Source organism: Grammomys surdaster, unplaced genomic scaffold (genome assembly GCF_004785775.1).
Source record: "Grammomys surdaster isolate TR1022 unplaced genomic scaffold, NIH_TR_1.0 125581, whole genome shotgun sequence".
In the NCBI taxonomy this organism is placed as follows: domain Eukaryota; kingdom Metazoa; phylum Chordata; class Mammalia; order Rodentia; family Muridae; genus Grammomys; species Grammomys surdaster.
In genome coordinates this window covers 97,348-109,687 of record NW_021620427.1, presented here as the reverse complement: position 1 = coordinate 109,687, position 12,340 = coordinate 97,348, and the positions used below count along the sequence as shown (strand labels likewise).

At 38.5% G+C, this 12,340-nt stretch overlaps 1 protein-coding gene across 1 annotated transcript in view; it reads right to left on the bottom strand.

Moving 5' to 3' along the window:
• Nucleotides 1–3,470: 3,470 nt before the first annotated feature.
• The window catches only part of LOC114638382 (UDP-glucuronosyltransferase 2B31-like), a 14,762-nt gene continuing 5,892 nt past the window's right edge, over nucleotides 3,471–12,340 (bottom strand). The window contains exons 3-7 of the mRNA XM_028786810.1: nucleotides 10,577–10,725; nucleotides 7,712–7,843; nucleotides 6,948–7,035; nucleotides 5,972–6,191; nucleotides 3,471–3,990 (exon numbers count right to left, since the gene is read on the bottom strand). Of these exons, the coding sequence (XP_028642643.1) occupies nucleotides 3,711–3,990; nucleotides 5,972–6,191; nucleotides 6,948–7,035; nucleotides 7,712–7,843; nucleotides 10,577–10,725 (869 nt within the window). The 3' untranslated portion in view covers nucleotides 3,471–3,710. The remainder of the gene's footprint in view (nucleotides 3,991–5,971; nucleotides 6,192–6,947; nucleotides 7,036–7,711; nucleotides 7,844–10,576; nucleotides 10,726–12,340) is intronic.

The window sequence follows — 12,340 nt, the reverse complement described above, 5'->3', positions numbered from 1 at the left end:
CATTGTACTAGAGCAAAGGCTTGCAGAAAAACTCCTTTAGAGAGATCAGCCAATAAAATATACAGTGAATAATATACACTGAGAGATTCAAACGCTTTAACCTTTTGTATTAAAGCAACAACAAATTTTTTAAGGCCATTAATCATTCTTTGGGGCAAGCTTTTTTATGGCCCAAGGATTATCCTTTTTGTACCAAGGACAAGTTTGTCAGGTAACCTTGGTCACCTGACTGTTGCTCAAGCCTCTGTTTCTGGGACAGTCACTTTAAAAACTATCTAAATTTTCATATTTAAAACACCCCCCATCCCTATGGCTCTGTGTAAGCTATGGCCAGATCTTGATTGTATGAGGGTGCAATTTCATTGCAAAGACTAGTGTATCTAAGTCTGTCTTTGCTTGTATGGTCTGAGAGTTGTGTAGGCAGTTTAACCTGATTAACTTCACACTGACCTTCTCTTACAAGCATGTTAAGATCCCAGTCTGCATGTCTTAATTTAAATGTAAATGTTCTTAATCTCTAGCAGGCCAGCACTGTATCACAACCTGTTTTAAATATTTTTATTTAACTCTACCTGCTGTCCCCCCTTCCATAACATGGGCTAATCAAAAAATCCTAAATTCAAGATTAGAACTGCCAACTGTAGCCAATGGAATACTGGCAGTTTAACTAAATTTTTAAATTTCTTTTGTAACATTAGAGTATAACCATTAATTTTGAGAAGTAAAAGCAAAACCAATTTAAACAATCTATTTTCTCTAAAATCAACACCAAGTAGACTACCCCATGTTACAAAGTTTTGCTGTTAATTTTTACATATAAATGCATGAAGTAGCTTTTACTATCTCATTGAAGAGATATTGGTTTAAAATCTTATTTTTTTATACACTTGGTTTCTGAATGACTCTAACCCTGAGTTAGTTTTACGCCACTTTTCGTTACCAAAGTTGTAAATTTCTAATCACACCCAATGATTTAAGCCAATAGTCTATAACCAAGACATGTAGAACATTTTTATACTTTTAAAACCAATCAGAAACAACAATGAAGTGGCTACATATCTTATTTTTAGATCAAACAAAATTTGTTGTTTTTTCTAGCTGTAATTTCAAGAGAAAAGCACCTTGTCACAGTGATTTTTCTAAGACAAAACAACTCTTAGCTTCCTTATAAAACCCAAAATGCTGTTGATCTCTTTTAAAAGCAGCTTATGCCAACAATCAATATATGAAAAGACTTTTTTAGCTCAGCTTAACTCTTAGCTACAGGTGTAGGGTAGCTGATCAGCTTCTGCTGTGTAAATTAAGACTGTCTTTGAAACAAAGTTAAACTAGCCCAAAGGTTGTATCAAGCAGTTTTAACGATCTTTCCTTTTGAACATGCAACAAACACAGAACATTTAGACAATGAAACAAAAAGCAAACACAAACACGTGGACATTGGCCAAGGACAGACAACAAAGAAGGACATCTAAGAGCTACAGAGAATTTCAGGACGTCTCCCGAATTCTCTGTTTATAGATGAACTCTGAAATGGCTTTTTCATTCTTTTTGCTGACACAGCTCAGAGAGAGGACACCTGTATTTTTAAAACCCTTTCTCTCTCTCTCATATTCAAGATGTAACTTTTCATCTTGTTCATTGGAGATGTAGCAGGCAGCTATTGTAACACTTCAATACCCTGCTTTCTAGTTTTCTAATTCTTTTTAACCCTGCTCTTTCCACCTGAAGCAGCTTTTAGACTGCAGGCAATGTTTGTTTAGAATTTTCCTGACCTATATTTTGTTGTCACCTCCTAGGCAAAATCGGCACTAGGCACCTCATTCACCTAGACTGTATCCCCCGAAACACGCTTCTTGCAAACACAGCCTCCAAATAACCATCACTAGTGCCAGCACTCGATCTCGCGGTGGCGGCCGTTTATCTGGATGGTATCTTTCCTCCTCATAGCGGGCTGTCTGTTCACCTAAATCTTCTTCAGAAAGACTTAGCTCCTCTGACTCAGAGCTATCAAACCGTAAAAACCCCGGTTCCTTTACCAGATAAAGAGGTTTCTTTTCTAGGGCTTTTTCACCTTTTCTACTTTTCTCACCCAGGGTGTCCTTTCCCTGACCTTTCACCCCCTTGGATCGAGGGTCCGTGGGGGGGCCTAATTTCTTTGACATGTCTTTTTTTTCTTTTTCTTTCTGAGCTCGCTTTTTTTTCTGAACTCTTAAGCGCTTCTTTCCCTCTGTTTCTGACATGCTGGCCTGCAATCCGTCTACCACTCCCTGGGCCGCTGCTACAGTTGAGCAGCTTCTCTCATCCTTCAAAACCAGAAGGAGTTGGATGAGCACTGCCTGGGGAGGGAGACAAAATAAATCAAGTCCAAACATATCTATCAGAGATTTACCTTATCCTACGGTTCTGGATCTGCTCCACGAGTGGAGGGTCTTCTTAAACAGCGCCGGCGATGGTGGATTCTCCCGGGTTTCTCGGCACCAACTGTGGGACAAGCGAGTAATCATCTCGCCAGCAAGAACGCACACGCACACACATCAGGATCCTTCTGTAGGAACACGTTTATTCCCAAAAAACAAAATGGTGGAAGAAGATGCCCAGGCCCGGGAAAGCACTGCTTATATACCCTTAGAACGGTGTATTCACCTCTGATTGGCTGCTTACTCATTGCGCGCCAAAACTCCATGGGATGGGCATTAACTTTGGCGGGCTTTTACCATGGCACATGCACAATTTACTTGTTTACTAGGAAGAATCCTGGATGTCAGTGCCATGTTGCAATGGCAGATTTTGCCAGCACCCGCCGCGGCTTCCTACATTAGTGTACCACATGAGAGTCTGCAACTGTACTGGTATCCAAAGACAAATGTAGGGTTCGAGGTTTCACACAGCCCCAATCCTGAACATGTTACCTAGATGTTCATCCTGTAAAGTCTGCAACAAATAAAGCTGAAGCTTGATCAATATTTGTAAAACCATACAGAAATCATTGTAGGCTTCTTATAGATAGTGTATCCACAAACAACCTGTGAATTACATGTGAGTCATATTTGGTGTGAGTGTGTGTGTTTAAATTCTACGTATATGTGTATATTTATATGCTTATGCTTATAAATTTGTGAGTAGGGCACAGATATACCATGGCACACACGTTCGGATGTCAAAACATAAGCTCCAGTGTTAAGTTTCTCTTTCTACATTCTATGATGCAGGCTGTTGTTTGCTGAAAACCAGGCTGGTTGACCTGAGAGCTTCAGATAATTCTCCTGGTTCTGTCTCACATCTCTTGGTTTTCTTATATTGCAGTTTCAGATGCTGCTAGATATGGATTTCATATGAGTTCCTGGCATCCAAAATCATGGAGGAAGTCTTGACTGACCAATGATGAGACTATGGAGCCAACTCTTAAGCCATAACATTCTTTGGTTTAACTTTTATGCTGCAGAAATGAATTTGTAAAAATTCTGCATGCATTCATGTTGATTTGAATTTAATTTTGGTGTTAATTTTAGTTTTTTTCCCTTTCAATTTTATCTTTGGCTGAAAAACTAATTCCAAAAGAACTATTAATTCTCTGGGAGAAAAAGCAATGTCATGACTTGATAAGTAGTTTTTGAAAACTTATCTTGACACAGGATGAAGGACCCAGCCCTCATTGCCACCCTTTCTGTGATGCACTGAGGAGGTCCCTGTGTTTGTCTTCCTCAGTTCAGCTACTCCCCTTTCTTCTTCCTTCCAGCTTTAGTAAACTTCTGACAACAAAAGAGGCAAGACTTTGTGAGGACAAACAGCACAGATGCCACACAGGCCAGCAGGAACCCAAGCACATCCAGAGAGTGGTATTGGACCCAGTTGAGGTCATGAGCTGCCACACGAAGATGCTTGGCTCCTTTGTGGCGCATGACATATTCAATCCAGAAGACTGCTCTGTCCAGGGGCTTCACTGGCTGATCGTGGTGGATTCTTGATAACCGCATGGCATTCTCCTTGTAGCTAAAAATATCAACAATAAAAACCTATTAATTTTGTAGTGCATAAAGCTCATGAATGCTTCAGGGAAAGCATCATGATACTACATAATTTCAGTAGTAGAGTGCTAGGTGAGTATGGATTTGATTGGAGTATGTTTGAAAGTTTGTATGTAGGTTGACATTTTCTGAGAATTTTTTACTTCCAAATAGGAAATGAGATATCGTATGGTAATAACTCTTTCCAGAATAGGAAATGTTTGTAAGTCATTCCAAACCCAGCAAGTGCAGTGGTTCAATGTCATTTCAAGATGATTGCATTGATGCCCTTGAAAAGAAACAGTGTCAAACTTCTTTGACATCTCAATAAAACATCATCAATGCTTAAAAAATGGTAACTGAAGAGAAATGGATATATTTTCCAAACATGACACAAGACATGAGCTTCAAATGCAGCTATTTGACAATTTGCCTAGACTCCTCAGGGGTCTGAATTCACCATATATTACTCAAAGAGACACAATCACAATAATGAAAAGGGAGGATAGGAAATGGAATTCATCACCTCCTTTTTGTCCTGTTTATTCAAATTGTGTCTGTGTGTGGTTCTGGGGGAGTGGCATAAACCCTGTAGTATGTGTGGAGGTCAGAGGAAAATTTGTGGGCCTGAGTTCTCTGAGTTAAGAATGTACAACCAGATTGATATCAGGATTTCAGGCTGATCAATGGATCAAGGGGTTGAAGTATTACTCACATAAGCAAATGCTTTAATGAAATTTAAGATGGCCACCACAAAAAGAGCATGGATTTGGTGATCATATTGTAAAAAGAATTACCCCAGTGTTTAGCTTTCAGACTATTAGTTATCTATTTAAGTAAAGAGTAAACAGATTAAAAAATATCTTCATGTCCATAGTTTATGAAGCTCTAATCGGACAGGTAAGTAGAGGAATTGACCGAGATGCCCATTGTTGGAAGACGGATGAGGGAAATGTGGTATGAAAGCACTGTGAATATTTTCTCAACCATTATAACGAATGAAATCCTTTCTTTACAACCTCCCAAGGTTTATACTAAATCACATAAAGTATGCCCTAAAGGGAAACACTACACTTTCTCAAGACTGTGTGGAAACTAGCAGAGCTGATTTTTATGTAAGTATGGGTAGACCACTGGTAACTGATGTCTGGGAAGAAGACAGTGGGGATTGAGAGATCAGCTATGCATCTTGCCACTGGACAGCAAGATCATTCTGCATAGAAAGTGAGTGACTGAATTTCAAGTTACATATCTTATTATAATTAAGAGGACTATAGAATGGAAGATTTCAGCATTGACAAAATGACATTATAAACGTTGAAAAAGTTGAAAATTTTAAGTATTTATATTTGGTAATTACATATAATATTTCTATACATGCATTTATATGGATAATTATTTTACTTTGGGCAATAAGAGAGGATTATTTTAAAAAAGAGGAAGAGTTTTAGAAATTGTGAGTCACTGAATTGAAATGTTTTATATATGTTTTAGCTTCATTATCCTGTTTCTTGATTTGATCCTGTTTGTGGAAATTATGTCTTTTGATTTAGCAAAAGAAGAAAATTCCCAGTATCAAATTATACTAATCTAATTTCTCATGCAATAAGTCATGAGGGTAGTTTGCAGTCTTAGTTTACATTTAAAGCTCTTTCCACAAAGGTTAAGTAAGTTTTATATTTAGTCTTATTGTTTTTTTCACTATCAGACTCAAGATCAGAGGAAAGCTAGTATTACCTTTGAGAGAACCTATCTTTTTGTTTGTTTGTTTGTTTGTTTTTCTGAGACAGGTTTTCTCTGTGTAGCCCTGGCTGTCCTGGAACTCACTCTGTAGACCAGGCTGACATCGAACTCAGAAATCTGCCTGCCTCTGCCTCTTGAGTGCTGGGATAAAGGCAGATGCCGCCACTGTCCAGCAAGAGAACTCATCTTGACTAGTAGTAATTTCACAAAAGCACAGTACTCACGAAGGGTCATTAGTGACTGTCTTCAGTGCAGTGACCAAATCTGTACTGGACATTGTGAGAAAGTCTAGTCTAATAGCTGCTCCTTTGGTCTTCAAGTGAACAATATTGTCATATTGGTCTGCAAACAAAGGAATGCCAACTACAGGAATCCCGTGGTAGATCGCCTCATAGATGCCATTGGTGCCACCATGAGTTACAAAAGCTCTGGTTTTTGGATGACCTAGGAGGAGTGGGAATGAAGTTAAAGTATTAGTAACCATAATTCTGAGAGAGAAAACAAGAAGCAGAGGCTAAAGGCAAGAGTTGGTACAATGTGCTCTGGATAGTGTTGTGATAACCAAGTGACTGTACTGCTTCTGTGTGATTTAAGGCAAGTCTGTTGAGCTTCAAGTGAAGTCCATATTGAGGAGGAGGAGAGTGGAAGTAGAAGGATTATTTTTTCATTGGACAGAAAAGGCAATGTTCCCCCAAATGGAGAAAACATGGGGTGCAAGCTCAGGCTGTGGTTCAGGCAATATCTTCTGAAGAAACAGTGAAGAAACCCCTGATGGGTTGGCCTAAGCAGTAGGGTTTGTGTGCTCATGGTACAGAAATCAGACTGAGCAAATTTTGTCACATCTGGTACTACACTCTGTGTGGAGGTTTGGTGTGAAGGTAGTAAATGAAGAGTCAATTATGGAAGAATGCCATTTTATTGGCTTTCAAAACTACTGTACAGTATGGGAAAGGGTAGATGTAAAGTTATAGAAATGGGAGGTAGGAAGAAACATGTAGAAGTGATTTAAGTAGATATGAAAAGTAACCAGAAAAGAAATCAAAATGGCTTCTCCACATCTTGAATGTTAGTAGAATAGCCATATTGATACTTTACCCATTTTTACCAGGACTCTATTTCACTTGTCATAAATGCATTAGTGCTGAAATTTACGTTCCTGACTGGCCATTCCTCATGTCTCAGTTGTGTCCTGATGCTTACCTAGAAGGTCATTCTGGGGGATCCATTTGTACAGGCGAGTGTTGGAACCCAAGGTTTCTGGCTTCTTGCCTTCAAATCTCCACAGAACCTGTTAAGATGAAGCTAGCCTCTTATTCCCTTGGTCAAATGTCAAGTTACCATGGTAGAATTCAGAAGAGGTTAAGAAACAATGGAGATAAAATCCCACTGTGTTGGAGCCAGGCATGAGGATGACTGATGAGGATCATAAGGAATTACTACAGCAAGGATGCAAATATTCATCATACTTCTGCATGATACAACCCCATTTGTGAAACTTACATATTTTCTCTCTTCTATTTGGCCTCTTTGAGAAGAGGTTTTTAGTGCAATATGTTGTTATTATGATTTGCCCTCCCCAAATTCCTCTCTAGATCCTGCTCTCCTCCTGTTTCATCCAAATTCATATCCTTTCTCTCTCTGCTTTTCCTTAGAAACATAACAGATATCTTTAGTAATAATAATGATAACAATAATCATAATAAGATAATATGAAAGAATAACAAGGAAATGACAATATCAGAAAGTCCGTTTTAAAATAAAGAAAAGTCCGTTTTTATTTATGTAGAAATTAGTGAGTTTATATGTTTGTTTGTGTGTGTGTGTGTGTGCATACATATGTATGGGAAATGTGCATTGGTGTCATCAGGACAACTTCAATTTCACATAGGAGGCATCTGTAAGCAGATCTAGAAGAGCATATGACCACCTCAGTGAGGAATCATCACTGAGACACTGTAACTCACCTTCTGTGGAATCTGGGCAAGGCCTGCTGCAATCACATTGGCCCTTTCTTCTGTTAGGTTGCCTATCATGGATCCCAGTGTAAACACCACAACACCGTGTTCTCCAGATGACTGGACAAAGTCTTCTATTTCCTGTTAGTGAAATATCAGACCATCACTAAGAGGAGAAGCACCAAACAATCTGTATAAAAACAGACACCAACATTCATGGGAAGAAACTGACGAATCTCAGAAATGATCAGAATATCAGGTCCTTTAAAACTGTTCACATTCACATGTAAGATGTACACGTGTAAACCATTGTACACAGGTTACAGTTCTCCTAGTCATACAAATTGCCCTGAGTCATTTTATGCTTTAAGTAAGGACTTTTAGAAATTAAATCCAAAGTTCTCCTTCTGCCTCCTTTTTCCTTTGGCTACCAATCATCTGTTTTCTCTTTCTATAATTTGAACCAGTATATGTAGTTTACATAAGGTATTCTTATTTTCTTGTTTGCTAGCTCAGTTAATTTAGTGTACTTTTATTAATGTCAGACCATGCATCATTATATCCCAGGTTTTAAAAGTTTAAATATTTCTGTGTATTTGTGCAAAACACATCACACACATATGTATGTGTGTATGTGTATTTACACACATGTATTTGGGCAATATGTAAATATATGTACATGTACATGAATGAACATGTATACATATATAAAAACATATACATATGTACATATATAAACACATACAGTTATATGTAGTTATACATATATTATACATAAACATATATATTTATTTATTAAATTTCTAGTGATATCTAGGTTGGACCCTCTTTGAAGTTACTGTTCTAAAGCTAGCTGGAAATAGGATAATTAAGATAACCTATAAAAGAAAGCATTTATTTGGAGGTTTGCTTACAGTTTTAGGGGTTTAATCTAATAACTTATTGTTGGATCGCACCATGGCAGGCAGGAAGGCATGTCACTGGAATAAAAGCCCGGAGCTGAACCTAATCCATATGTTGCAGAGAGACAGAAGGAGATCAGGCATGGCTTAGGCTTTAGAAATATCAAAGTCCATCTCCAGTGACACATTTTCTCCAACAAAGACACACCTCCTAATCTTTCTTAAGTACTTCACCAACTGGGAAACCAGCATTCAATATGAGCATAAGGGGGCCATTCTAATGCAAGCCACCTGTCTCTTTTGAGGAAGAGTGATGTTCTGATCATCCTTGTATTACTCTCTCATTGAAACCCTTCATTCATTTCCTCTTCATGCATGCTAAGGACAGGATTTCATGGGCCTTGAATCTAATTCTAACTTTTTTTTTAAAGAATGTCATTCTCTCACACACCTAATAAGTTCATGAAATTTGTTTTCATTTTCATGAAGGATGATCAAATCAAAGCAAACAGTACATTTCATCAATTAAATAGTTATCAGTTCTTTAGTGTGGGAACACAGCATATTTCTCTTTTAGCTGTTCTTAGATACACATTCAATTTTAAAGTGTGCATTTTTTGTGCATGGTCGATATAGTGTGTCAAATATATATTGTTTGAACAGCACCGAAGTGTTTGAATACGTAATAATATGAAGCAGTTCATTTAGAGGAACAACGATTCCCACCACAAAGGACAAAAAAAATCAACAGTTATTGACTAGGGTAAAAACTTGTTTCAGAAACTGCAATCCACTCCCCATTATTCCTAATTACCATGCATAGTCTTTCCTCTCACACCATTCCTTCTGTTTGCCTTTCAGCTGCACTGGGCTTGTTGGGCCAGCTCTCTCCTACTGAAGTCAGCCTCAGTACACCCTTCATGCCCTCAGTCTGCACCCCCTTCTCCTGTTGGCATTGCCACTCCCTTACTGTAAAGATGGGGTCTCCTGTAAACACTGCTGGCCTGCACAGAATTTGGGAATCTTCCTCTGATTTTCGAGTTTTCTGTAACTATACACATCCCAACTGGATTAGAAAGAGACATGTCATCTTTTGTGTAACATCACATGATGTTGCTGTCAATGCCCAACTATGAGGGATTTCCAAAGACTTTTCTCACTAGAGGAGAAAAAAGTCCCCCCCCCCTCTTTCTCTCTCTCTCTCCTTAATTTTTCAAGACAGGGTTTCTCTGTGTAGCTGTGGCTGTCCTGTTACTTGCTCTGGAGACCAGGCTGGCCTCGAACTCAGAAATCCACCTGCCTCTGCCTCCAAAGTGCTGGGACTAAAGGCATGCACCACCACTGCCCAGCAAGTTTCACTTCTCTTGCATCATGAAGTATTATGTTATTTAAAATTGCACCATATTCCTCTGTACCTTCAGGGTGTATATAAAATTCATTTATACACATTACCTAAGAGCAGGTTTTAGAGACCATGGAGATACTGAGCTTTATTAAATGAGCAAAACTATGTGCCTTATCTTGCCAAATATCTTGACACCTCTTATACTGCCAGGAAACTTGGCCTTCCTTTACTGTAACATTTACACAGTTGTGTTATTTGCTCATAGTGAAACTTGAAAGTAGAACAGTTGTTGCTCCCGGGGGAGCTTGTGCACACTGTTTCCCAGTATACTCCCTTTGTCGTTACCTGTGGGGTGGACCTGTCACCTCTTGTATGGTCTGCTTGAATCACTGATACTTCCTGTGTTGACAAGTAGTCTAACTGTCCCTGTCCCCAAATATCAACTAGATCCATTAAGGAAATGCAGACATTTTGATGGAACAGATTTAGGCCTTACTTTGGTCTGTTGCCTTTACCTAAATTCCTGTGACTCTCTGAGTTTGACACAAAGATTCTGAAGGAATAAACTATATCACTCATGTTGCAAAAGCAAGGCAAACAGAAGCAAAAAACCAGGAATATATTTACCTTAGGCAGGGGCTTGGCAGGTCTGCAGTGGAGTCCACCAACAAACTCAAAATTTGGTAAGACAGGATGAGGAAATTCCAAATCCCAGTAGGTCCTAATGAGCCATATGTCTGCCTTTGCCATAGTTTCTGTGAGTGTTGTGGGTTTTCCTAAAGAAGAATCAGATTAGGGAATATATAAGATGTGACAAAATGTCAGGTAGACTTCTGGAAGCACTTCTGATAATGCAGCCAGAGATGTTTACAAGTCTAGAGATTTGGTGTTACAAATAGGTGTGTGTCAGGGGCCATAATGGACCAAGCTAATAAGTAGCAGGTGATCATCCTGAAATGCTTTCCTTGGATTATTATATAATCTGTGACAAGTGAGCTCTCATCCAGCAAGGCTGTGCGTGACTAATTTTAGGAATTATTCCTGCTATTAAAATGCTTTTGCTATTATTATTATTATTATTATTATCATTATTATTATTGACATGTAACAATCATCAAGGAAAAGCAAACCCCTTTGGAGCAGATCCTTGCAGATCCATGAAGATGTAATGTCTTGTAGTGATGCCATATAGACAAATAGATGACTTCTTAAGTCTTAAAGATGATTCTATAAGAATTCCTAAAATTATATCAATGACTATTAAACTCTTTTATAGTGGGACTCCTATTAGATCCCTTTCTGATAGTCAAAATTGCAATCAGAACTCTGCCAGTCTCCTGAGTGTCATCAGTTAATTGCCCTTAGATAGTAACAAGACCTTCTCCTGCTCAGAGTACATTCCAAGAAGTTATAAAACAATTAACCAAAGATCACTAAAAGGAAACTCATGATTTGTTATAGGTACTAGGACAGAAGAGAAAATATTGCCTGGGTTTATCTATACAAAACTTCACTAATTTCTTAGTTACAGTTTTAAAACTTCAGTGAACCTGTGGCGCTAGACAGATGATGAATGTTTAGTCAGATAATTACTCCTAATGGATATGCATGTAAACATTATCTGTTGTAAACTTCTGTTTCAATTTATGATTTGAATTTTGGTGTGAACTTGTGATGAACTTTGTAAGATGTGATCATGTACTCTAAATGATGTATAAGTACTGAAAACAAAGACAAAGGGACATTCATTAGGCGTCATTTATTCTTTCCTTTCCTTTTCCCCTCCTTAGAACTTTTTCACTTAGAATTTTTCCTTGGTTACAATTTTTTCTTTTCCCCACTTAGGACCTTTCCACTTTTCCTCTTAGATAGCTTTCATAGAAAACATTTTACACTTAGTAATAAACTCTTTAATAACTTTTCTAAGTGTTTTTTCTTCCTGTGACCTCAGATTAGCAGGCATAAATCAGGGCCCAGCAGTTCCTGCTGAGATAGAACAAAGGCCACATTGCCTAATCCTCTGCTGTTTTTGGGCTGAGGTGTTAAGTGTTAGAAATGGAAGTTTCTGGACAGAGGATACCAGTGGGCAGGCCAGCTACAGTAGCATAGTAAGTGAAGTTTTCTAGTACAAATAAGTAAACTTTGATTATAGAGCAACCCTAAATATCTCATAAGGCCCAAGGCCTTACCCTGAATCTCATAAAACCAAGTCTTACCCCACCCCCAATGCTCTTCCATCTCCAATCCCCCTTGACTGTCTCAAGAAGAACTGACAAAGAGAAGAAAGAAGAAGCTGCTTCACCTCCCACCAAGCTGGGGCTGGCCCCAGGCTGGTGTTTCTCTTTCTCTCTCTCTCTCTCTCTCTCTCTCTCTCTCTCTCTCTCTCTCTCT